This window comes from Poecilia reticulata, chromosome 14 (genome assembly GCF_904066995.2).
Source record: "Poecilia reticulata chromosome 14, P_reticulata-male-v2, whole genome shotgun sequence".
Classification (NCBI taxonomy): domain Eukaryota; kingdom Metazoa; phylum Chordata; class Actinopteri; order Cyprinodontiformes; family Poeciliidae; genus Poecilia; species Poecilia reticulata.
Window position 1 is genome coordinate 10,069,844 of NC_088843.1, and position 27,932 is coordinate 10,097,775.

A 27,932-nucleotide genomic window follows, 5' to 3' on the forward strand; every position below is an offset into this window, starting at 1 on the left:
GCCGCTGCCTGACACTTCAGGACCGGCTTTGGTTTATTTTGGATATAAACTCCACAAAGGAGGAATCATTGCGTTTTGACATGTTCCAAGAGCTTTAAGATCTCGGTTTTTTTAGCAGTTTTGACGCCAGACTTCCTCGGGCCGGACGTTTCAGATCTCCGAGAGTCTCTCAAAAATAGCACTGCCTTGTTGTTTTCTTTTCAAACTCAGAGGTAGATGATGGAAGCAGGTAAAAAAGTGAGCAGAGCAGAGGCGGAAGAGCAGTTTTAATCAGTCCGACTCAGGAAGCCCGAATCCGGATTAACGATGTTCGCCAGTCGCGGTGCCAGCGGAGGAGGCAAAGGGGGGAAATACTCCGTGGAGGACCTCTACGGCATCAGCAAGAAGCCCAAGGCGTCCGCTTCCTCAACCAGCATCGTCGCCAAGACCGGAACCAGGAGCAGCAAGACCCCAGAGCGGAAGACAGAGTCGGAGGCCTTGGCATCCCAGATCCTGGAGGCAGCCCACCGGCTGGTGGAGCGACGGCGACTGGAGCTGTTCCTCAGGGAGTGTGGCCTGTCCCTGGCTGAGTGTGAGTCCGAGCGCTCGGCTATGCCATACAGGTGAGAGGGACAAGTACTGAGACATCAATGTTGCAGTGAGTGGAAAAAAAACCAACTATATTTGCAGATTTTTTTTTCTCTCTCTCTCTCTCTTCACTGGTGACCTAGAAAGAAATGTTTGATGTGGTTTAAGAGCAGAGAGGCCACTGAGTAAATGCAGCTGGAACCACAGAAGACTAATGGGACTCGCACATGAGTCAATGTCTAATTTTGACCTCCAACGACGGAATCATGGGGTCAATATCATCGGTGCAGAAGTTCATTGTTAATGATGCGTGCGTTGGACAGCGGCAGACGGGGATTAGTTCGTTACGTGGCTCTTTCCGTTTAAAGTGCTCAGATTAAATGGGATGTGAAAGCCTGCAGTTCTGTGTCGCCCTGGAATGAAAAACAAGATTAGAAGACACAGATCCGTGGCAGCAGGGCGTATGTTGCCTCTCTGGTGTGTTTTGCTTACATTGCCTTGCAAAAGTTTTCACATCCTGCAAAAATGTTTCACCATTTTGTCAAGTCAGTGCAATTACATCTACAAGTCTTTTGAGCCATGTCTCTAACAATTTTGCACATTTGGACACTGAATTGCTCAAAACTCTACACTATTCTACACTGTAGTCTTGTACGGAATATCACTGCTATTGTTAGTCTTGTTTTTTTTTTATATACTATTTTTAAGACTTTAAGAACTTTTTGTGGGAAACTTTAAATCTGTTGCTGTTGTTACACCTGAATTTCTCAGGTCTGTTTCTATTCTATTCTTTTATTCTAACTCAGATGGAGAGTAGCAGTTAGCATCGATGTTGCTGCAAATTTCCAATTCAGTTTAAGGCTGTACTTTGACCGGGCCATTCTGACTAATAATCTCTGGATGAAGGTGTACACCCACCTCCAGGTCTCAAGTCTTTCTCAGTATTTACCTCTATCTTCCTCCTATTACCTCTGATCAGCTTCCCTGTTCCCCAGCTGAACAAAAGCCTACCCGAAGCATGATGCTGCCTCTACTATGCTTTAAATTGGGCAAAGGTAATTGGTTGCTCAAGATTTCATTTCAGGATTTCAGCAGAAAGGAGGACTGAACACAAATCCGACTACATTTTTTTTTTAGTTGCGTAAATTCGTTTCCTTCTGTTTCTGAATTATGCACTGCTGTTTGTTGGACAATCGGAGAAAATCCCAATAAAGTAAAATTAGGTTTTTGATTGCATCATAACAATCGCAACATGTAATATGACCAAGGGACGCTGGATGCAAGCCGCTGTAATGAGCTTCCTCTGCAGGATTCAGCCTTAGAGACGACGAAGAGCTTCGTCATCCTCAGGGAGCTCAGAGCAAACCTGCTGCTCCTCTGAAAGGAGTCAGCTGAGGAGGTTTAACTATCTGAGGAAGAGGCCTCCAAGGTCCCCATCCTTTGAGTTTTAGAGCTAACAGTATAACTCAAGTCACAATATGGCAGAAACACTTGGAAACCTGTCACGTCGCCTCTAGGTGGCAGTGTTAGCCATGGTTGACGGCAACACACAGGGGAACAATTAATTTTATGTCTTTAATGTATGCAGTCATCCCTTATATTTGTCATATTTGTTTTCCCTTTATGCTCAGTTTATTCAGGATGGATGAGGCATCAAATAGTATGAAATCTTTTTATTTCTGCACTGAATCATAACTTGACAGGAAGGTGAGTCGTTTTTAAAGTAAACCGCAAGACAGATACTAATTATCATCCTCTCTGGTAAGAGTCAATTCAGGAAACCTACATTTTTAACCAACAGTAATAAGTCTTAATGCATCATTTCATCTTTGAAAGTTGGACATTTTTATGACTATAAAGCATTATTTGCTGTCCTTTCTGACTATATGGATCAGATAATGATCACTAGAGAGGCTTAAAAGGTGCGATTTATTTTTGAGGCAGATCAGAAAAGCCGCACAGCATGTCGCTCGTCAGGAAATTAGTCTCACACATCACACAATTTCTATTTTTAATCAGAGGCTATCAAATGAAAAGCAGATCTGGAGCATTTGATTGGTGCAGGTTGTATCCGCCTGCGAATGAGAAACAGCCTCACCTTTCAGGTCGGCCTTTCATCTCTCGTTGAGACTTTGAAGTTCCTGGAGAATAACAGCTAAAAAAGAAACACCTTTGTAATGAGCACTGATGCTGAGACAGCCTGGATACATGCATTAATAACACACACATTTGTCCAAACACTCCACCGCATGTGTCAAACTCAAGGCCCGTGGGCCAAATCTGGTCCACCACAGCTGTTTATGTGGTCCTATAAAAACATAAATAGAACTTCAACAGTTGTGTGGTTAAATATTATTTCATCTGTCAAATCAAATCAGTTTTTACTTGTATATTGCCGAATTACACCAATCAATAAATAATTGAAGTACTCATTGAATACACAGAAGGCTATATTATTTCTATTTTGTGAAATGTATGCATTATTTTAACAGTTTAGGTAGTTTTATTTGTACATTTTGCCATAACTGACTCTTTGAGGACATTCACCATTTTGCTGTGGCTCTAAGTGAAAAAGAAGTTGACACCCCTGCTGTAAGCCATGCATTTGTCTGCATGTAGATAATGCATATCTAAGTATAAAATGTTTTTTCACAGACTATTAGCGCATGTCAAATATATTTTCTCTCAAATGCAGATCTGCAACCTTAAAATTGACCAAAAGGGCATAAAGATTCAAACAATCACTGAATCAAACTTTATTTATTGAGCACTTTTCATACTTTGGGTGAAATGTTGTAAATTAATTATAATTTGTTGCAATATGCTCCTGAAATCAGCCCTGTTGGAAATGGAGACGTTGTTATTGCTGCATGAAGTGATGGAAGGAAGAAACAAAGACAAGGTCAATGTGATGATGAAGGTTCCAGGTGATTACTTGACCTTTGAACAGACACAACAACTTGTTCTAAAACTATCATAATATGAGGTCTGTACACCTGGAAACCTGCCCATCCCAGCTTCTACACGTCCTCAAATGGGTCAATCAGCGTCACATCCAGCTGCTCAGTGCCTCACAATCTGCTCTGGGGCTACAAACTGATTTAAAACATGAATGTAGGAACTAATGAATGCAGGATTGACATTTTTCCCCAAGGACTTAGCAGCCAAGGCTTTAAACACAGCCTCAGAGGGACTACTTCCACTCCCTGGGCAGCTAATAACCCATCTGTTTGAGATTAATTTGATGACACATACAGTAACACAAAGTAATATGTGAAGCTTAGACAATGCACTTCAAATAAAGACGCGTAAAGCCTTTAAAAAGTTAGCTTCTACTGACTTCCTAAGGAAAAAAATGTATGTAATTTTCGAACTGTGGCTGTAGCTGTCTCCAGAAAATCATTCCATGTACCACAAATAGCCTGCGGACCTCATTTTGGACATCTTCTATCCATAGAGAAGTTTACTCCAAGCCTTTAAAATGTTAAAGGAAAAATTGGGTCACACAAAATATAAACTGAGGAGTGGTAGTAGTTATTAAATTAATTGAAACCTCAGAGGAAAAAAAACAAACATGTTAAACACAATACATTTTTAATTGATCAATTTTTACTTGAGTAATGAAAACAAGGGCTTGTTTTTTCTTACATTTAATAGGCGTGAGATTTTCTACTATAACAAGATTATTTCTCTGAATCCAATAATCTTCCTGCTGTTTTGCTTTAGAGAATGGGTGTGGCAGAAAAATTAAAAACAGGGAGCCACGTGTGGAAAAACCAGGAGGAGAGCAAAAAAAAAAAAAAAAAAAAAAAGGTAAAAACAGAATAACTAATGCCATGTCAGGTCCTTTGGGAGTGAATGTGACGGATTTTGTAGGGGTGGGGACACGCACACGGTTGGGAACCATTAATTTGGCTTCAAGATGTGAAGAAAGAAGTGTTGTCACAGCAGTAGCAACACAGATTGTGATGAAAAATGTAGAGAGTCCACCCGGGAGGAGAGACAGAGACTGAGAGAGAGCAACACACACACGGCACGCACAGAGTTACCCACCAAACCATCACACTGCTTCTGTGTCGTGAACATTTTGGCGCTACTGCAAACGGAGAAAAAAAATCCTGGGACTGACAGAAGAAAACTGAAGGAGAGCCGACAAGCGGGATCGACGCCTTAAAAAACCCCAAACAAAACAAAACAAAAAAAACCCCGCCTGCTGCAGCTGATTTTTTATTTTGGAGGAGGTGTTGGTGGGGAGGGAGAGAGAGAGGCCAGTATGCCGGCATTTTTTTCTCCTCCGTGCACCGTGAGATTCTGCCGCCACGCAGGAAACCCCCACAGCAGCCGCTGCTGCCGGTATATGAGCAACTTGATGCGCTAAAGGTAACGCCGCTGAATTTCGCTGCCCATTTCCTTTCCTTGCATCAGTTTGGTGCTGCGTGAAGCGATGATGATGAGGATGGTGAGGATGGTGAGGATGATGCTGCATCGGCGGGCTTTGAATGTGTGAATCCTGTACGGGACTCTCCTCCTTCGCGATGTAAATTGGAGCCACTAAAGTCTCTTTTTTTTAACCCCCTCCAGCTCTGCGTTAATTACAGTGACAACAATAAAAAAAAAAAAAAAAAAGATGCCTTTTTTTGACGCTTGGAGTGAGGATGCCAGTGGCTGTGATTGTGTCTCTCCTGCTGCGGCAGCTCCTCAGCTCAAGACAGACTCAAGTAGCCTTAGCTGAAGAGAAAAACAGCAAGCTGGCAAGTGCTGTATCACCCAACACAAGCCGAAGGAGCCGGTGCATGTATGTGGGGAAGGGCATCCATCACAGCACAGCGCAGGGGCTTCCTGGGAGCCGCCACATCCCCACATTCGTCTGAGGACTGCTGAGAGATTACAACCCCCCTCCTGATGGTTGTTGGAGGGCAGCCCCGATGCATCTTGTGCGTGTGAAAACTCTCAGAGTCCCCCTTGGCCAGCTCTGCATTAACAGAAAGGAGACAGAGCAGACGGTAACTCGGTGTGTGTCATGTTAGAGGCTGGAGTCTTGCCTGCTCGCACCAGCTCCCTGCCAAAATCTCTGACCTGCCCTGTCTGAGCCCTTTGTATGAGCATCTCTGCGCTGCCACAACAGAACCAGTGGTTTGTAGACATTACTGGCCGTTTTACTCCGCTCCTCCAACAACGACGACAACAAAAAAAAGGCCCCCCCACGTCTCTGACTGTCGGTGCAGGGCAGAGCAGAGGTCAGGATGCAGGTCTCCTTCGCATGCACTGAGCACAACCTGAAGAGCCGCAGTGAGGACCGGCTCTGTGGCCTTCGCACCGCCCCACCTCCAGGAGGAAGCAGCGGAGGAGTTGGTGGAGGAGGTGGCGGTGGCGGTGGAGGAGGAGGTGGTGGCAGCGGATCAGGAGGAGGTAGCAGCGGAGGAGGGGGAGGAGGTGGTGGTGGACAGGGGGGTAACGGTAACCACGTCTCCCAAGGCTCGGTGAAGAACAGGGAGGGCCCCGGGTCCCGGCAGACTCCACAGGGCCATGCCCACATGAAGGAGGCCATTGGGCGGCACACTAACATGAAGTACAGGTGAGTACGGGCCACAGGAGCAGAGCAGAGGCTGGGGGCTGGACACAGAGGGAGCGATTAGTTGTTCACTTTGACCTGACAGTACTTCCAGTTTTTCTTAAAGAATTATAATTACCACCACTCAGAATATCTTAATATCTTCCCTCTGTGGGCAGTCATCGATTACTACGATGATGGCAACGGTGGTAAGAGTACATCTCTAAATCGGCGTGTTACTGGTTCAATTCCACCTGTCAGATGGTAGCTGTGGCTACTATCCAGTAGCTCGGCACCATCAGTGTGTGAATTGGTGAATGACTGATAAAGTGCCATACAAATCCAGACCATTTACTTTTCAAGGGGAAGTCACACCAGTTAATGCTTGAATACCATCTGTGAGTCCATCCATCAGTACTTTCCCTGCCACCTAACACATCGACTGTACTGACCAAACCCAGTCTGCTAAAGCAGCCTAAACATATATATTTATATATTTATCATGTATACATTTTCCAGTAAAAGAATTGTGAGCGTCAGACCCTTTGCTTCCCAAGAAGTATCATCAGAACGGTAGTGTTGGAAAACTGTATGGCTATCTTTGGAGTTTTGACTGATGTTCATATCTGAATAATAATTATTGACACCTTCACAAGAGTTGACAGGAAGGGATGCCAGTTTTTTCTCAGCCAAGTTACGTCTATTTTACTTTATTTATAGTGGTTGGTTCTGTATTGCTCTGCTTTGTATGCTGTAAGCCAACCGTTTTTGGTCACTTTGTCTTTTTTCTATCAAAGTATGTGGCCATTTTGTAAAATCTAAAAAGCTTTCAGACACCGAGCTCGAGGTTGTTAAGTGAGGGACACCCTGGAAAGGTCACCAGTCAATCACCAGGCAACAAAGAGACACACAGAACAAACATCCGTCCATGCACATAATCGCAAGGCAATTTAGAGACACCAAATAACTCCACACTCTTGTTCTTGGATTGTGGGACCTTTTGGCTACAAACCAATCATAAATGTTGTTTAAATTGTCCTTGTCCTCCACTTCCAAACTGACTCAGTTGGCTATTTTGCAAGTGCGTATGGTTTGTGCAACAGCACTGGAAATGGTCTGTTCCTGTGTGTTTTCTGCATGTTTTCTGACTCTATAGGTTTTGTGAAAATCATGACCTGGAGGTTAAATCTGGCAGTCAGTAAATGCTTTGCAGTAGCAAACTGTGAAACTTTACACAGTTCACATCCACTAACATCAGCTTTTTTCAGATAAAGCCCCTACATATACTGATAGGTGATATGTATATGTTTAATATCTGAACCAAGTCAATTATAACTTTTTTGCAAAACATATTTTTTCCTCTGACATGTGACTCCAGTCATTTCACATGCACATTACTTAGCTTCAAACTTTCAAACTTAGTATAAAATAAGTTCCAAAATAGATGCTGTTTCTTAGCTAATTCCCTGTTTATAAACCAAACCTGAACAAAAATACTAATTTCCCATGAAAAGGCAGCTTGCATAAAGACAAATTTGATTTGATTTCCTAAAATAAACTACAATAAATCAGATTTGGTAGGAAGAGGAGACTTTTTTTCACTTCGTCTTGGTGCTACCTGCCTGATTTTAAATTGCTTCCTGTAGGGTTATTCACTGTTTCCTACTTTAGTAAGCGACATAATAATGTCCAAATACAAAACTCACACAATGAAAGAATGCTACCAAAATATTTCTCCCAAAAACAAAACAAAGAAGCTCCAAAACCAATTGGATTAATAGTCTAAATCCCAATAAAAGACAACATAAAACATGGCATAAAAAGGTCAGAGCATATTTAAGATATTTAAAAGTCTAAAACTCAAATTATTTTTCATTTAAGACATTTTTTAGACCCTGTTCCAACCAAATCACACTTACAGGTGATAAGCTCAAGCCTTTCTGTCTCCATTTCGATCAGACTTTTTGCTCAGGTGAGCATGAGGTGAAATGTAACCAATTTGCTTCTGATTACCTGCGAGCGCCACCTACATATTATCCATTAGCTGGATGAGGAGCAGCCCTCAGAGTGAGCACTTTCTCTTAACGTTAAAATATGACATGAAAACCTAGAAATGCTTATGCTGATGGACATAAAAGCATAATCCACAGCAAACAGCCCTCTTGACTTAATGCAGATCTCGGCCTGGCCTCTTGCTGCAGATTAATACAAATCCTTACAGCAGTAACAGCTTTCTGCAGCATCTCTCCGGGTCACTCAGCTTTGAAAGCATTCCTTTCCCATAAAACAGCATTTCAACTGAGCGACGGAAAACCTTAGTTGCAGAATCCAGCTCTGAGTCACGAAGGCGGAACGAAATTTTGACGAGATAAACCAGCACGGAAAGCCCTGTTGGTGTCTGATTCGGTTTGGTTTGACGGATTTGAGCCTTCGCCGCGATAAGAACAGCAGCTCATGCAGCTTTGACGCACAGGCGGATTCTTAAAGGGGTGTGAGACCCAGTCGTACCAAAAAAAAAACCCAAGCATGCAGTTTGATACCGAACCCAGTTCATGTGTTTCGTTTAGTTTGACTGGAACAGCCAGTAACTCGGAGGAGAGTTTTAATGACCTGTTTTTCTAGTAATCAGGTTGATTGAATTCCTGCCATTCTCTTCAGGCAATTTGGTTCATTTAATTGGATGCTTAAAAAGGGAATGAGGCTCAAAACGAAACTGGGATATCTCCTTTAGCGGCTCGTCCTTTTTAGAACTGCACTCGCACTTCTGATGTCGTCAGATTATTCTGCTTGCTCTGCTTTCTTCAAAGGAGTGTCACTAATAGGGAGCGCAGCGGCACAATAAGTCTATACAGCATATGGACAGCTAGGGTTGCCATTGGCAACTCCCCAGGCACTGCCTTTAGTTTTTTTTTTTTTTTCCTCTTTCATTCTCTCTAATCAGTAAGCGTGGCTGTCGTTCTTATCAGCCCTCTGTGTTACTGAGCCCGGTCTTTGCTCCAGCATCATCAGGCTGTATTCTAGATGAGGTGGATATTAAAATCTCCCCGACGAAGAGCGCGCAAACATGTCCGCGCACTGCTCAGATGAGACAGTTTATTTCTGAGCCGATCTGGGAGGGCAGCCTAGCATGACACTGATTGAAGCCAAACGAGTGCTGCACGAGAGCAGAAGTGAACAGTTGGTAGTGAATTTTGATCTAATCCCATTTTCCAGATGGCTCACATCTTTGCCTCCACTCGCCCTGTTTGACTACATGTTTTCTAAGCCACTTCCTACATCTGATTAAACTCGCTACTCGTCAGTCACCGGCAGGTGACAGACGACGGGCCCTGCTGTCTGGCCGTAACTCCCATGACTCCCTGCAGCCCTTGACTCCAGCTTTCTTACTGAGAAATCTGGCATTCTGGTGTTTCTGTGTGTTCAAGTCTTCTTGTGATGCTCTTGAGTCAGATTCCTCACAGGGAAACTGGGCTATAGAGACCTTATTTCTTCACATACAGCAGTGGATTGAAGACATGTTCATAACTCTTAAACCTTTTTACTTTTGACCTCGTTACAACCACAAAGGTTTTGGGCTTTTTGGAAATTATTTCCATTTCCATGACATGTTTTTTAAAGGTTTGTAAGACACTATAAACTGTTAACGTATATGGTATATAGATTGGAGTTGGTTTTGATATAGGCGTCAGCTTTAATCTCTAGATTTTAGATATCTAGTAAGATATCAACTCTTTCCAGTATTTTTGCAAAACCTTTAATTTACATTTTTTGGGAAAATGCTTGTTGCTCACTTCTGCAAGTAATGCCAGTTTCAACATCTTTGTCCTCTGTCTGTAAATTGCCGATATGCAAAATAGCCTGTTGTGCCACGGTTCCAAACAGATGTTGATGAGTTCATGGCTGCCGGGCAAATCGTCGCAGCAGCAGTCATCTGCATGCCTTTACATTAATGCAGGAGAAAAACACAGTTTATGTGAGTAGCGAAGCATTCACCATGCAAAGAAAAAGCAAAAGTCAAACACAATTCAAGCGTAAATAATGTTTGAAAGAACTTCAGAACATCAGGAAAAATTAAAGACAGGCAGACAGACGGACATCCTGCCGCTGCGTTGAAGTGTGAGGTCTTTGCCTTCCGTGCAGCAAAACTTTCTCACAGTTTCTCAAATGAATATTTTAGTATTCTTGAATAATCTGCCTCCAAGTGGTCTATCACAATGTAACACGTTCTGACATTTTAACCTTCGGTTCCTTGGGAAAAGGCTTCTTCATAACCCTGGAACTTTTCACATTTTATCAAGTTACGGCCTCAGCGGTTTTTACTTGAACTTTTTATGATCAGACCAAACAAACGCTAAGCAGTGGATTAAAATGTCGCTGCGTATTTTCATTCACCAAGTTTTGGTGTTATCACAGCTGCAGGTCTTTTGGGTTAAAATGAGGTTCTGTTCATAAAAACAATGACATTTAAGGAAGTGATATACTTCCACTAGCTTCACTCACAAACACATCCAGCTTCAAATCTTATCTTACTACAAAGTCTCTAAAAACCTCCGCCAAGTTTCTTCCAGATATTTCTCATCCAATCTGAGGAGAACCATCTCCACAGCATGATTCTACCCCCACCGTGTGTCACAATGAGATGGGTGAAGTGCAGTGTTACTTTCCTACCACAAAGCATATCGGATGTAGGTGAAAAAGTTTAATTATTGTCATGTCTGACTGGAGCACCTTCGATTATATGTCTCCAGTGTCTTTGGGAATGCACAACTAATTAGGCCATAACTTTATTACTTGGGTTTCATGACGGTAATGGAGTCTTACAAACCTCTGAAGTCTACACAGAAAAGCTGCAGGTGCTGAGATTTAATTATCCACTGGTGAAATGCATTAGGCTTCTGAATTTAGGTCATTTCTGAAGTCATTTTTTAAATTTAGGGTTGAATACATGCACACACCACATTTTTATTTGAAAAGTTAAATATTGAAAACAATAGAAGTTTGTATTTACTGCATTAGGAAAGAATGATGGAGTTACATTTTACAAAGGTTACAATATCTCATCTATTTCACCTTTATATATTCAGTTTCATCTAGCAGTAGATCACCACTAAAGTAAAATGTAATCAATTTTCGATAGAAGTGTCCACTGAAATGTCGCTTGCATTGCATAAAACATGTGAACTTGTTAGTATTAGTCATAATATGTCACTGTTATTATATATATGGCAACATATATAAGTAAAAGTGTTTTTCTTTAAGTGATTGTACACACAGCTCAAGCAAGACTCATTTACTTACAAGCCCTGATTGTAACCTAATAAATCCCAAGCACTCGTTAAAAAAAAACAAAAACAGATTCATTTCATATAGTAGAGTCGTCATCATCATCATCATTATAAATTAAATTGTAATTACGCAATCTGGCCTTGTATTGTTCCAGTGATTAATAATCAGAGGGAAACAAATGCTTCGTGTGGCTCACAGATCACAGAGTGCAGCTGCTGGAGCTCTGACCTTCAGCTCTCCTCTCTCTTCCAGTCTCTGGGTTTTTGTAGCCGAGTTTCCAGTTGGATGAACAGATTAGTGACTCACCATGAGGGCCAGCATGTCTCAGGCGAAGCCCCCACTGTATCTTCACTTGCTTCATTTCAGCCTGGCACGTGATCAAAAAAGGACCCGACTTATGAGATGTTTTTTTCTTCTTCTTTTTTTCTGCCCACTTATTTTGTCACCTGCAGTTAAATCCTAATCTCAATCCTGGAATTTCTCATTTTAAATCATTTACCCAAACTGTACTTTGATTACCTGTGCTTAACAGCTTGTGAAGAAGTACATAAAAGCAGATAACTTAATCCCCTCAAAATGTGAGGCGACCTCTGGGTCAGCGTTGTTTGACGAGGGATGGATTTGTCAATAATTAACAGCTGACGGCTGCAGTCGTCAGCAGGGCTGCTCTGGACCGCCACCATCATAATCAGAGCCAGAAAATACTCATCACTTCCACTGAATTAGCGGTCTCGTCAAAGTCAGACATGGATGTTTTCCTCTGAGTCCGGATGGGCTCAGACAGAGATTTAGAAATGAAGTCTAACATTTTGTTTATCAGCTTAACCTTGAACATGTTGTAGGTGACTGCAGTCTGTTTCATAAAGACGTTTTTAAAAGTTCACATCTGCTTCTTAAGCTGAAGGATGAAAATTTTCTCATTCAAGGTTGGAAAAATAAACAGGAAGGACTCCTGAAGTCATGACTCCAGGTTAGAGAGTCATTATTCTCACCTCAGAATCCAATATGGCTGCCAGATATTTAAAATGTAGTAAACACTGTAGTGATACATCATTTATTTGTACTTCCTTTGGTTTATATTTCATTAAATCTTCTTGTAATGTTACTGTACAACCTATGCTAAAACAGTTAGCTTTTGAATGTATTAATTTCAAAAAGTTAGCATCGTTAGCCAGTTGCTCTTCTGTGTGGCTGCATATTGTTAGTAGCATTTCACTGTTTTTGTCCCAAATAATATTTTTAGAACCAAGTGCCACCCAACAAGCACTAATTTAAGCACTATTTCCCTGCTGAAGACTTATATTAATAGCGCATGCTTATCTTATCACACGCTGACAGCATCTGGATGATGCTTTGCACTTTGTGGCCTTTTTTAAACGGTAATCAGACAGGAAGTGGGCAGAGAGAAGTGAGGGTGAGGAGTCGAACTCAGGATGTGGCACCTGCCCTAATCACTGCTCCATGTGACGCCCCTCAGTTATTCCACTTAACGAAGCGTCCATCATTTATTTAGAAGACAGTTTGCCATGTTCACATTGCGGAGATTTAGTTTGGTGTAGGAGACCGTATGCAAAAAGCATGACAGGAACTCCAAACATACCAATAAATCCACAAACGGCTTATTTATTTTTAAGAAATGGGGACGTCCTAAACCTAGGAAACCATCAGAAGGTGTTGGGTGACTTCAAGCTGGATATCCATTCAAGAAATGCCTCACACATCTCACAACTGAAAGAGAGGAAGAGCAACCTTTTCCTCAGAGACTGACGGATTGTGACGAGAGAAAGCTCTCTCTGAAGTTAGTCCAACGAAAAAGGAGTAAAACTAGGTAACAGTCTCCTTGTTAGGGCTAAAACGATTCCTCGAATTATTCGAGCACCTCCATTATTAAAATTCCTCAAGGAAAATTTATCTTTGTCAAATTATGCTTTATTATTTAGCGCACCGTTTTACGGCCGGGTCATTATTTACATTGGGCAGCGCTCTCACTTCCACCTGTAAGTTGTTGCTAAGTGCTAGCAGCATAGCGTCGAATTTTACGGGTTTTCATCGATTTTTGGGGACCGCTGAGCAATCTGAAATTGCTTGGCGCGATGCTTGAGGTACGGCAGCTTTTGTCCTCCGCGAGGCGACCGTGTGAAAGCGAACGGTGGGAAGAGTGATGCCGCTGTATTTATACAGGTGAGCAGATAAAAACAGGAGAGAGAAAGAGAGAGAGTATTCTGATTACTCGATTAATCGTAAATATAATCTGTTGACCAATAATCTGTACTACTAAAACATCGGTTACTAAAATATTCTTTTCCAACAGACCTACACCTTTTTCCTTCCCAAAGAAAAAAAAGTGCGATTGACATTAACAGAATATCCTGATATCCTGACTGCATTATCTTTGTACCTTGTACATATCAATTAAGTTTACTTTATAGCACATTATAAGCATATTATAACTTTATAGCATATTATAGCACAGCCATGAGGCAGTTCAAAACACAAATATGAAGTTATTGAACAACAGAGAAAACTCTACGTCTTCTGAGTACCACATAAGGAGACGCCTTGCAAGGCAGTTTGAGAAAACGTTTTCCTCTTGAGAACCTTAAGCAAAGTCTGAATTCAACCCGACTTTAAACTCCTCAAAATAAACACAGAGTTTAAAATATAACGAGTCCAAAGCAGCAGAACTGTTTAGATCTCTGAGGCTTCAGTAGGATAAACTCCACTCCACTGGCTATTTTTCATCGTTATTAATTCATTGAGTTGTCATTTACGAGGTAGCCGTCTAGGGAAAATGACACATCAATGTATTCGTCTTCCTCTGTCTGCCAGAAATCAAACAGCAGCGCAGGGTGGTGACCTTTTCACACAATCAATTTTATTAACTCTTGAATTGTGGATATGACTCTGAAATTGACTTGATGTTCCGTCCCCATCTTCAACCAGGGACGGAGCCACACACACATTTATTAATATGCCTTTTTATTTGAAAGGTCTATTACCATAAATATATCTCCCAACGCCAGGCGGCTTTAATAAATGTATTCTGAGCTGAGAAGAGTCACGACGGCCGAGAAAATGTTATGGTTACTGTAGAATCGGAGGAGGGCGGCTGAGATTGTGTGCCTATGCCTGCATGCGAGGGAAAGTGAGCGATTTTTGGCCTTTTTCCCACTTGCTTCACTCTCAGCATGTGTATTTTATAAATAGTACAGACCTACTTGTAAAACTGTCTTTTGTACATCTCAGAATAAAATATCTTCACATAACACGCAAAAAAACCAAGTGTTATAAATAGTTTGAGTTTTAAACAAAACCCTCATGTCAGAATTAAAACAGTCTCGTCCAGCCAATAAAATAAATTGACACAGAATCTGCTAAAGAGCTGAAGGACTGGCTTTATTTGTTTAATTTTGACCCTGCATTGTGTTCAAAGAAGGAGATTACTTTTTAGGAATTGTGGTATTAACTGTATTATATGGATGGATAGATAAATGGATGTATTAGACCAGCACATAATTCTGAAGTGCGAGGATTCTTATTTAAAGCCAGACTTTAACTACAGATGGTACATGTGCATAATATATCGTCTTTTCCAATCTAAACGCTCTAGGTGTAGATTTAGGGTCGTGAATCTAAAACCCAATGTCAAGTTTTTTAATCCCACTAACAGGTTTTCTTATCTAATTTTAATTTCTCTGCAAGCCCACCAGTTTTCTTTCAAATTATTTGAAAGAAATTCACATATTTCTGGACTTCCAAAGAAAAATGCACTACTATACTTGAAAACTAGTGGCTGACATTTTCAAAGCAGCCAATATGGGATCGCAGATGTTTTTATCCTGTGATTAAATGACACTAATAGATTCCAAGGTGCTGTGTTGTATGTTACATCTGGGAATTGGCTTAAAAGGGGCCTGAATGCAAATGCATGCCACACTATTTTAGATAGTTCTGATTTTCTACTAATCTAAAGTATCATCACATAAAATCCCATGAATAAATAAAGTGAAGTTCTGCGGATGTGACGTGAGAAAATGTGAAGTCCAAATCCAGAATCAACAGAACCGAGGCGATGGCTCCCCTCCTCCCATCTCTGAGTGGAGCTAATAAGTTTGAAAACCATGAACAGGTGGCAAAAATATAAAAAAAAATAACATTCAGTATGTGAGAAAAAAAAAATCTAATTTTGGGCGAACTGACCCTTCAGAGCTTGGAACACGGCGTTATTAAAAGACAACAGACTCTCCACCATCTTCCCACAGCTAGTGTTCAGAAAATGCTCATATAAGCACCAACACATACACACAAACACGCATGCACGCGCGCGCACACACACACACACACACACACACGGTTGTTATTAATATCTAGTTGTGCTTCCCTCTGGAGAAAAGCCTGCTCAGCATGTGTGTGGCATTTTATGACAACTGCAAGGGGGAAAAGAAAATCTCCATCATCTGCACCTAACCATCTGTATCCAGCACCTTCCTTCTGTCTGGGGTGAGAACTAAGTGTAAATGTCAGCACAGGTTAAAATGCTGACTACACCATGACAACGCACCTGTGTGCGTGTGTGTGCGTGTGTGCGTGTGTGTGTGCGTGCGTGCGTGTGCGTGCGTGTGTGTGTGTGTGTGTCTACTTCTCTCCCTGTGTCTCTTTCCTTTTCCCCTCATTAACAATTTATGCACGGAAGATCCCGGTCTTTGTAATCATCTTATTTGGATATTGTGATGTATGGCAGCAGGAAATCAGAAATGAACGAACAAACACAGGAGGAGAACGCGGGAAGCCGCACTTTCAGAGGCCACAGAGAAGCATCTGTGTGCCCTGCTCACGAGTGCATTCATGCGTGTCCACATGTAGATCTGTCCCTGCGTTCCAGCGCAATTCCCACTGAGCGTGAACGTTCACAACTGTCAGCCTGCACATTAAGGATTTTGTCCGTTTTGTTTTTTTTTTTTTTTTTTTTTTTTTCAAAATATGGGCTGAGCAGTCTGCTGACGTGTGCGCGAATGTGTGTGCTGGTGATACAGTGGAAGAGGCATGACGGAGGTGGCGAGAGGAAAGGAGTGAGCATGTGTCTCTCCAGACTCTCTGATAGTAATTCAGCAGACTGCAGCACTGCAGAGAGCTGTGGAGTTAAGAGTGGGAGGAGGAGGAGGAGGAGGAAGAGGATGGTGGTTGTGTGTGTGTGTGTGTGTGTGTGTAGGGGGGAAGGCGGTGGAAGGGTTAGCTGTCACACACAGGAACGATGACGTCCTCCGCTGCCCAGAAATAAACAAACAAAATACGATTTTATGGGACACGGCAATCAGCACAGTTCGCCCAGTTCTGCACGCCATTGCATTCGGCTCCCGGCAACAATGCAATAACTCGCAACGCTCGGCAAAACATGCCACACACTCGCATCACGCACTCCCATCCTTAACGGGCGTATTGGATGCAAGCGTACAGACAAAAGGGAGACTTGCAGTTGTGTAACGGCTCTCTTGGATGCTTGACATTCTTCTAATGCTGACTCATGTTTTGTTTTTGTGCTTGTCGCACATAATAACCTTTGTGTTTGTCATTGTGGAGCAATTTGAAGAGGAAAGTATGGAAAGAGGCTGGTGTTGTTCTGCTTCGCCGGTGGAAGACAGCCCTGGGCTAAATAACAGGCTGCGAAAACGCAACACACCTTACAGTTTTCCTGAAAGTTTCTCTCAGAGCGACTGCACGCACATTCAGCTTAGAAATTTAGCTACAGGGATAATAATGTGGGCTTTTAATTATGCATTTGAACAGCTTTTTTTCGCCCTCCCAACAGTGAAGTGATTTCACAGCAAATGAATTTTGGAAAGAAGAAACAATACACTCCAGTTTCTCTAACTGAAAAAGTGTTAAAACTCTCAAAATGTTGCAGAGACACATGCACTTCTAGTTGCTATAAATGAGCTTCTGACATAACTTATATGTCCTCTTATCATAAATGGTATTATTTATTTTTATTGGTTGTTTTTTTCTTTTATATAAACCTAAACATCATAAAATTACCCACCAAATTTACAATAGGAATTGGGTTCTTATTTTCAGCCAGCTTTGTTTATCCTGAGGTCTTTACAGTCAAATGAGGCAAATATTGAGCTTCTTCTGATAAGACATATGTTTGAAGAAGTTAATGTAAGGGTTTCAAACAAAACAAATGCACTACCTGTTAAGCCTGGTGGTGGCAGCAGCGAGCAGTATTTCGGTAGCTTTAAGTGGATGGAGTAATGAAAAAGAAAACTACATTCAGTCTTTAAGGGACGACGTCCTGCAACTTTAAGATGTCCCTGGTCCAACACAGATTTATCAAATGTCTGAATTTCCTCCTCAGGATGAAGTCAAGTTCTCCAGCGTCCTGATAATGACCTCATTATTTAACTCAGGTGTGTAGAAGGACAGACAGATTTAAAAGTTGCAGGACATCCTTGGACCCAACAGGATGTCCGTAAAGGATGTTGGTCCTAAACACACATGCAAGCTGGTTATGGAGTAGATAAACCCCTCAGGGTTTGACTCCAAACTCAACACAGATTTGAAGTAAATAATTGTGTTAATGAGTTAAAGGCAGCTCTGTGCAAGAAAATCAACCGTTTTAAATGTTTGCCAAGACTTGTAACAAGAATATCCAGTAAGAACAGTGCTTATGGATACTATTACTACAACTAAACTTGTTCTCTGTTACAGATAAGAGCGCTTCAGATGTATAATTATAAACCTCAAAGTAACATGACTGGCGTGACGGTGACACGTTCTCCGTAAATAAACTCTTTGCAGCAAACGAGTCCGCTGATTTCCATCAGGAAGAGCTGAATGTTTAGCTTAAAATCCGCGCAGGCAGGGACAGTAGCTTATTTTACTGGGCTCACTATGCGGCCAGTCGCATGCAAAGAAAGACAGCGACCTCGCATCATACTGTTATGTGAAAAAAGAAAGAAATGAAGACAGAAAAACCGATTTAAAACAAGTGAAAATATGAATAAATAACTGATCTGACATCTGCTCTGAAAGAAAAGCCACTTGTTTACATGAACTCCCTCAGTGTGAAAGGAGCAGAGCTGTTGTTGCCTGATGAACCAGAGCCAGATCACCATACAAGGATTTAGCGACGCACGAGGCCCACAAACACATTTCCCTTCATCTGTCATCCCCGGCCTTTCACCTGCGCGGTATTTTGACGTGGTTTAATGCAATGGCATAAACACTTTGCATCTGACACCCCCACGCACATACACCGACAAATGCTGCACACGCAAACGCTTACATATGCAGGGGAGGGGGGGGCTAAAAATAGTTCCACGTCCAGCATTTAAAAATAGACCGGGACAATAAAAGCGGGACTCGTTTGGCTGTGTCTAAATGCTTTGACAGTCTGTCTGTCTGCATTTGGCCGTTTGTGTGCGGACGCAGGCAGACAGGCAGAGGAGGGGAGGAGATGAAAAGACGAGCAGCGATGAGTTTCACCGCAGTTCTGCTGTCCCTCCAGCTGGCTCCTCGGCTAATTGGGATGGGGGAGAGCGAGCTTAAAGGAGGAGGAACAGGAGGAGAGCAAGCATGAAGCCCACGTCAGCTTCAGCTGCACAGGCTGCTGTTTGAGATGCAGCTCTCTGCTTCTCCCTGCCAAAGCCTTCAACACTCTGCTGTCTGGATAATCAGAGGTGGCAAGCTGGGTAATGGACTCCTCTATAGCTTATGGGGCATTTTGGGTCATTTATAGTAAAGACCAGAGAAGCTTTTAGCAGGAGCTGATCTCCAGCTGCCCCCCCGGAGTGGTTTTAGTGACCCACACAACTGTTCACATATAACGAATAAAGGTCGCCTATTCAAAAATAATTAGGCAGAGTTATCAAACTTAACCTCGGGCAGAACAGACTTTCACTTCAGCTGCAGAGGAAGAGTTCATGCCTAGAATAGAGGTAGTATTCAATGCCATGCAAAGGTTCTTACACCTTTTTAACTCTTCCTCATTTTGTCACTTTGATACAAAGTATCGTTTAATTTTGACGTTAAGCATGCAGTATTATGTAAAATCAACTTTTTTGAGGTTTAAGTGATGTTATAATGTTATTCCCTCATCAAAATCATGACTGGACTGTTGCTTTGATCCTTTAATCTCCCATGGCAACCGCTCAGGGTGCAGAAACGCTTGCTCTCACCGAGCTCCGCCCTGTGCCCCTCCAGACTAGCGGCAGCAGCAGTTAGCAAACACCTGGTGAAGCTACGCATCTGCTAAGATCATCAGCAGATGATAAAGAATGACTTCTCAGTGCAACACTCCTCAGAATGACGTCAAAGGCTGAATGGAGGAATGCTGTTGTGATGACAGGAGTGTCGGAAAAAGCAGGAGCTTCTTAAAGAGACAGACGCCCAATTTCAAGGAGTTAAATTGCGAATTTACATTTCTTTTAAGCTTTATTTGATGTATGTTTTTACACAAGTGAAGGTAACATAGTTCAAGGTTTCCTAGAAAACTTGCTAAGCCTGGTGGTTGAGCTCCAGGGCAGTCATTCATCCAGCATCCCGTCATGTTTTTGAGTTAAAATCTTTTTTAAATTGACAGGAAATTTGAAAATATCACTTGATAATTATGTGTTATTGGAATATTGGAAGATTAATACCTGAACACCAACTATGCAGTCTTAAAAAATGCAATTTTTAAAAAAAAAACTTAAATAAATAATCAATAATTAGTCTGGTGGTGACTTAAGTAAAACCTGGTGGCCCGCCAGGCTTATAATACACTGGCAGAAACCTTGATAGTTTCTTGATTGTGCTGTAAAATGGCACTATGTGCTTGAAAAATACACAATACCACCCTTTAAAGAAAATTATACAGATTTCACATTTGTTTTATTGTTTTAAGTGTTTTTCTCTTCTTTTCCGTCTCTTTCATCTAGTGAAGTTCATCAGTCAGTGATAATTGTTCCTTGTGAAGGGAAGACGTGGGTTTTACTTTGTTTAGGTCAGATGCAACATTTGAGCCTGATTAATGCTTGGACCCTGACTGAGTGAATCCAAAAAAAGCCCTGATTTCTTCCTTTCTCAGCTCTTCTGTGGATTTTATTTCGTGCTTCAGATAGTTGTCCAGCTGTCTTGAATAGTTTCCAGGTGTGAATAATGTTTCTCACTGCTGGATACAAACATTTTTTTTTTTTTGGAAGTGGAAGTAGAAACCTTGCCAGATTGATTGGCAACAACATTTGCTTCTCTAAGATTACTGCTTTTTGGCATCAATTTGCCATACCTGAAGGCACAAATGTAGGTTTTAAACAGGCAGTCTCACTTTCTGATGATAATTCTTTTAAATAATGTTCAATTTTCTGCATCTGCCTTCATACTTTTTTCACTGCAATAAAAATTTTAAGGCTTTTTTCCATTTTCTTTCATGTTGTTCATCCGATATATGAACAACATATAGCATATTGTCTTTAGCTTTAAGACAAACAAACGATCAAAGAACTAAATGTCCGCTCATGAAGTGGTTTGTCTCTGTTTTGTTTCACAGGAACCTGGGGAAGTCCGGCCTTCGTGTATCCTGCCTCGGGTTAGGTAAGTTGGGTTTGAAGGCGCTGAAAAATTAATCTCTCTTTAAAATCCTCCACACCAACGAGCCGTCTCCTGCTATTCAGGCACCTGGGTGACATTTGGATCTCAGATCTCTGATGAGGTGAGTGCAGCTCTGCTGGTTTCTGTTTCCTCTCCCACTGGGTTTTGCAGAACTAACACATTTCTGTAGGGATTTTATTTCTACTTGTATAACTTTCATGTGCTGCCGTGAACGTGTAGGTCGTCTCCAAACTTTTCTGATTGCTTGCGTTCCCGCAGATGGCGGAGAACCTGATGGCCCTGGCTTATGAAAATGGAGTCAACCTGTTTGACACGGCAGAGGTCTACGCCTCTGGAAGGTCAGACTCCATCATCTACTTTTTCTTCCATCTTTTCAGCAATCGTTACATCTATCATTCTTTTTTGTGAGAAACAAACCAAGAAAATTGTACATCTAAAATATGTTGAATTTCCGAATGGTTTCATGCAAGCGCAGGATTTAAAAAAAAAAAAAAAAAAAGACTAATCTCTGGTTTGTTTCTCCACAGAGCGGAAATCACCCTGGGGAACATTATCAAAAAGAAAGGGTGGAGGTGATGTGAATCTTTTTTTTTCTGTCTGACTCACATGGATGTAAAATGCCTACGAATGTTGTTTTTGTTGTTAATTCATGTTAAACATTTGCTGATAATCCCTCCTCTAAATGCATCACATTGCTTTTAAACCCAATCTCAAGGGAAATTTATGCACTTTAGAAAACTATAGAGCTTTGACCTAATGCAAACTATAAAACCATTAAATAAACATCATACAATATGTGAATAAACTCCCAGATCAGAACCTTGTTGCCCAAGTTTCACTGCAACATAGTGAACAGAGGGAATATTCCTTTTTGAACTTCTTACTCCACCCGATGAGAAGAAATAAGCCAAATTAAAATAGGCTTTCTCCTTTTAGGGTTTATAGATGTAAACTCACAGTTGTGTCCCCTTTTTTAGGCGCTCAAGTTTTGTCATCACAACAAAAATCTACTGGGGAGGCCAGTAAGTCCAACTCTACGGATTTATTGTTTCCTCAATACTTTCCATATAACCTTATAGTCTGTTTTTATCACTGCACAGAGCAGAAACAGAGCGAGGACTCTCCCGAAAGCACATCATTGAAGGTGAGACACATTCTGCTCTTAACATTCAAGTATTTTAACCTACAATTACATCTGAGTCTCTTCTCAGTCTTTTCATTACGCTTAAATTAGAACATACAGAATAGCAGAGGAGAAATATAAAGCACAGTACGTCAGCGAGTTAAAATGTCAGAGAGCCTGAAAAACAACCGACAGGTAAATTATGAGATGCAAACAAACAATCTAAACAAATAAAAGGAAATTAATTTCTTTCCTCCAGTAGGAAGGAGTTCAATTTTGTTTAAATTGAACAATAAAAGCTACCGTACATGTGACTTTTAATAATCTGTATAAGAATAAGGGACAGGGCTCTAGTTAATTTCTAAATTCAATCAACATGTTTCTTCTGCCTGGACATAACGTTAATGTTTTAGGTTAGCCTGAATCATGGCTTTGTTCCCGCAAAGAGTCTAAAAATTAGGGTGATGGGAAGGTGGCCTTCCGACCTCGAAAACATGGATCTCCACACCAGAGAAATGATCAAAATCTCAATAAAAACATACAAAAATGAGCAGAGATGCTAATAAATATTGGTAAGGTTCTAATTAATTTTCAAAAGGCCATTTTTCATAAAATGTTCACAAAAGCAGTTTCCATATTAGATTCTCCTTCTACGTTGTTTTGGTATATTTCGCGACACATCTGCCTAAATTTCTTAGTTGAATTAAAAAAGCCTTAATATTTTTTTAAATGTATTCATCAATCAATCAAATGTTATTTGTATGGCACATTTCAGCAGCAAGGCATTTCAAAGTGCTTTACATCATTAAACACAAACCCACAACTGACGAGCAATTTCATCTCTTGAATTTTTTTTTTTCTGTTTTTCACTAATTCTAGTCAAAGTAAAATGTCTTCTCCAAAACCTGGGAGGCTGTATCTTCTTTAAAATGCAGCAACTTGCTTGTAATTCCAAATGTTTTGAATGATAAGATCAATGTTCAACTCAGAGATTTTCTTCATAAAACTTTTTTTTTTTACTAAAGATCTATGAGGTGTGTGAACACTACAGCTACCTGTGTGCATTGCTCTTATGTGGTTATCAGCAGCAAATTAAAGCTTTTTCTTAAAACACATTTGTGCCTAATTGAGTGTATCAATCTAAATGCCTTACCGCTGTTTTTCTCAGGTTTACGAGGATCCTTATCAAGGCTCCAACTCGATTATGTGGACTTAGTTTTTGCCAACAGAAATGACGTGAACAGTCCGATGGAAGGTCCGTTTTAGACGCATCTAACATATTTGTCAATAAAGCGTAACTTCAAGAGGTGTGATCTTTAATAACCGGCTTAACGCTGTGATTTTTGCAGAGATTGTTCGGGCCATGACATTTGTAATAAACCAGGGCATGGCCATGTACTGGGGAACCTCCCGCTGGAGCGCAATGGAGATCATGGTGCACACTCAGAAAACCGCAGTCGATACTAATTCATTGTTTTCAGCTCTCCTCTTTGCTCATTCTGGCTCTGTTTCGGCCTCCAGGAAGCGTACTCCGTTGCGCGTCAGTTCAACCTGATCCCACCTGTGTGTGAGCAGGCAGAGTATCACTATTTCCAGAGGGATAAAGTGGAGGTGCAGCTTCCTGAACTCTACCACAAGATCGGTGAGGCGTCCACGTTCCTACACTTTTGGCCACTCGGATGAGTTTAATAAAGGCTTCGTTTTGTTTCACTGGGTTTCATTGTTCTCTCTCTCTCTCGCTCTCTCTCAGGTGTGGGGGCGATGACCTGGTCTCCACTTGCTTGTGGATTAATCACAGGGAAGTACAGCGACGGCGTGCCCGAGTGCTCCAGAGCAGCGATGAAGGTCAGTTTGATTTAAGCGGCTCTCGTCGGGGACTTCTCTCGCTCAGAATAAGCCTGGTTATGTTTCTCTACCTCAGCAGTCTGCCTATGCAAAAGTCACTGATTTTCCTCAATGTTGCCTCTGCTGAAGGGATACCAGTGGCTGAAGGAGCGAGTGAACAGCGAGGAAGGCAGAAGGCAGCTGGCGAAAATCAAGGAGCTCCATCTACTGGCAGACAGACTGGGCTGCACCGCCGCTCAGTTAGCCATAGGTACCACGGCAAAGGGTCTGGTTTCATGACGACAACATAAAACATGTCCACTTTCATGTCAGTGATGTGTGAGAAGAAAGTCGTGTCTGAAATCTGGTAGATTTTCTATCAGGTGCCTTTCTTCAGGTTAGACATGGTCAGGATTAGGTAAGCAGTTGTTTATGTGGGCTATTCGCTCTCACTAATGCAATGACAGGTACTGACTTGTTATTAGCATGATCACAATAAGCTGCTGTTTAACTACACCACTCATCATTTCTTATTTTAATTTGTGAGACCTCGGGATATTTATTTATTTTTTATTTATTTTTGCATAATCTTAAATGTTTGATTCTGAAAACATTTCTGGGTATTTTTAGATTTAGTTTTCCCCCCATTGATCTTCAGAAACTGTCGAGACAAAGATTTGTTCTGCATCTATTTAAAGTGCACTTTCATTAATTGTTTTTATCTTTGGCGCAGCTGTTTACTGTGATGTTCCTCATCAGGACATCTCATCTGATCTACTCTGTATATTCCTCTGGAAAGTTGCCTTAGCATGTTCTCAGCTGTGCCATCATCCCCACACCAAATGCAAACATCGTTTAGCTTTTTCTCGTACTCTGGCCAGTTTTTTGCAAATTTGCCATTTGGATCCTGCGCACTGAAGGAATAAGGAAAAGTGCTTCAAAGTAAGTCAGCAGCTCATGGTTTTGTGTTTATCTTCTGCAGCCTGGTGTTTGCGAAGTGAGGGTGTCAGCTCTGTGCTTCTGGGTGTTTCTAACACTGACCAGCTACTGGAGAACCTCGGCGCTCTCCGGGTAAAACGTTTCTCCTTTTTTCTCGGTATTCTTTCTGCTGAGCCTCGCAAAAATGCTGATACCACTTGAACACCCTCCATATTTTGTTTTTGTTTATCCAGGAAAAACTTTTAGAGGCTGCAAAAGACTTGGGCAGAGCGGAAAAACTACATATCTCTCCATACTACACTATTATATTGACGACATAATTAATCAATTTGACTGAATTATCTGTGCAAAATGAAACAGCGACTTGTCAGTCTGAGGCTCTGATATGCTCACTGATAGAGGAAATTGTTATTTTTTTAGTTTGATATTCATTTAATTAAAAAAACAGTCATATACAATAGAAGGAAATATGCAGATCAACAAAATGAAAGGCAACAGAAAGAAAAAACTAAACTAAACAAAAACAAACTCAACAAGAAAACAATTCAATTTGTAGGTAATCCATGGTGCTTTGCTGGTTTTATGAGTGGCTTTGATAAAATGTTAAAAACACATGTGAATATATTTCACATGTTCTCCTCTAAGAGTAAAATCTCAGACTCTGAAGGGACCTGCCGGTCCGGAGGGCGGTACTCTAACCGGGGATGTTATGAATTCTCTATATTGAATTGAACAAATGGTTTTTTTAAAAAAATATGACTGCTTATTTTTCCTTGCACCTTTCTGGAGATGGGAGTCAGAGTGCAAAGAAGAGTGTTGAGGAAGAGCTCAGTCAAGTCAACAAACAAATCCAAACTAGCTCAAAATTTGGCTGTGCTGTTTTTATTCTCCCAAATCTTTTCGAGGAAGTTTTCTTTCTCGCATTTCTTACAACGCAGCAGACAGCCTCCCGGCCTCGGGGAAACCTCCTCGGGCAAACCGCGGCTTCTCTGAGCCCGAGCCGGTTCCGAGACAGAAAAGGGCGACTGAAGAATGCAAATTACGCACATTTACTATGAGTTTACCTCAGAGAGAGAAAAAGAGAGAGAGAACTTGTATCAAGAAAAGCTGAACATTCATTCCCAACCAAAAATCCTCTTTAAGTCTTTTTTGGATTTCATATTTGTTCATTTATTTCTCGCTAGTGAAATATCCCTTTAGTGCGATTACCAATAGTTTAATGATTTATCTTTTAGTGACTCATTAGGGTTTGAGGCTGATGAAACTGATTGTTTTATTGAATGAGACTGATATGGTTTATTTTATGTATTTAGCTGGGAACCATTTAATAAGCTAACATCACTTTTTTTTAAAATTGTGCCAATGTTTGAAAAGGTTCAAGTCACATGAGCTTCTCTGCAAGGCAACACACATATAGACACAGTTGTTTAAAGCAAAAGATAAACATTACAGAGTGCTATTCAAACTGCCCTGTTTCTTTCCCCCCTCCCTCCAGATTTTATCCCAAATGACACCACAGACCATCACTGAGATCGACGCCCTGCTGGGAAACAAACCACACTCGAAGAAAGAGACGCGTGCTTGAAGATGCGAAACAAACAGTGACGGATGACGTTTCATGACAAGAAAACCGTGGGAAGCTTCGCTTTTTGCTCCGCTGTATACTCAAATTGCATGTTCTCCGCAACATTATGCTTCCAGTCTGTGCGCATACCCATTTTTGCGCAACAAATCGTATTATGTACAACAGAAAAAAAAAAAAAGAAAATTTCTCTCAGCTGTAAAAAGAAAAAAACAAAAAGGATCACATATTGCTCACTGTCAAACGTTCGCAGACTTCATAGACGCAAAGTGACAAGCTTCTGCCGTCCGCAGGAACTGAGAAACGTTTGCAACTTTCAGCTGCAGTCAAAGCACAGGACAAGGCCCAACGTGGAAAAGAAACCCCACCTTTTTGCAACATTTCTGGTTAAATGGTGCTTTCGCTGGACGTGCAGGCGGGTCTGCTCCCCCTCGCAGCAGCCTGCTATGGGGTTTGACGTTCAGCCAGCAGCCAGAGGTCAGAGGTTAGCACCCATGTGTCTAGCTGAACATTTCCCATCATGTGCATGTGACTGGTCTGCAACGCTCACTGCTTTACAGGGTTGGGAACATTGGGTTACTTGTGAAATAAAAAACAATAATCTAAAAAAAAATGATGAAGCAGTACAAAATTAACCATTTATTTTGGTTAGCAAAAGTCACTTTAAAAAAAAATGCAAACAGATATTATTAGTGGGTGCAGTTTTGAAGACTTTCCCAGCCCTGCTGCTTTCCCAGAAGTCTTTTTGCCTCCTCTGTTTGTAAACTGTGCGCATGTCCCTTTAAGAGAGAATTAGCCCCAGTCGGGCGTAAATGTGGCATGGCTTTTATGGCTTATGTAGATTTGCAGTACCCTTGTAAGCCAATGTTTTGTGTTTTTCTTTTTTTTACTTGAGTAGTCCTGCAGTTTGATCCAGCACCCTGCTGCCGGGGCCTCGCTTTAACGAGTCCCCACAATCCTGGGACACGGCCGTGTCCATCTGACCTTTGACCTATACCCTTTGTATTGTCTTGAACTGTACAGAAAAGTGCAGACGAAAAGTGTCAATACTGTAAAGACTGTACTAAAATAAAAGGTTTGCGGTAGCTGAAGAGTTTGAAGGCGACAGCTCTGGACACACTGTGGTAAAACTGTACTTTTCCAGGCGTAGGAGAAAAAAAAGTTTTATTTAATATGACACAAAGAGCCCCGGGGTAAGAATTAGCAAATGTATTTTTTCTTCATTTTTTTTCTTGAAATTTAAAATATATCTTCTCTGCTCAAATTTCTTGAGAGTACGCCTTCTGTATCCCTTTCTCTTACACACACGCACGCACACACACGCACACACACACACACACACACACACACACACACACACACACACACACACACACACACACACACACACACACACACACACACACACACACACATATTTTCTTTGCTCTTCTTCTTTGTGTTGACTTTATTTCCAAATGACGTAAAGATTT

At 41.4% G+C, this 27,932-nt stretch overlaps 1 protein-coding gene across 3 annotated transcripts; it reads left to right on the plus strand.

Annotated features, from left to right (window-relative positions):
* LOC103475842 (voltage-gated potassium channel subunit beta-2) lies at nucleotides 1–27,724 on the plus strand. 3 transcript variants are annotated; one of them, XM_008427760.3, is made up of 14 exons: nucleotides 1–602; nucleotides 20,931–20,974; nucleotides 21,055–21,092; nucleotides 21,251–21,330; nucleotides 21,520–21,564; nucleotides 21,970–22,014; nucleotides 22,093–22,136; nucleotides 23,284–23,370; nucleotides 23,465–23,550; nucleotides 23,637–23,757; nucleotides 23,866–23,960; nucleotides 24,090–24,210; nucleotides 24,922–25,010; nucleotides 26,374–27,724. In XM_008427760.3, the coding sequence occupies exons 1-14, from the start codon at nucleotides 307–309 to the stop codon at nucleotides 26,461–26,463; spliced, it is 1,281 nt and encodes a 426-aa protein (XP_008425982.1). In that variant the 5' UTR covers nucleotides 1–306; the 3' UTR covers nucleotides 26,464–27,724. The 3 variants fall into 3 exon arrangements, with proteins under 3 accessions (XP_008425982.1, XP_081471470.1, XP_008425981.1); XM_081615344.1 differs by lacking the exons at nucleotides 1–602; nucleotides 26,374–27,724 and adding exons at nucleotides 4,414–6,142; nucleotides 25,112–25,425; XM_008427759.3 differs by lacking the exon at nucleotides 1–602 and adding an exon at nucleotides 4,419–6,142.
* Nucleotides 27,725–27,932: the final 208 nt, after the last annotated feature.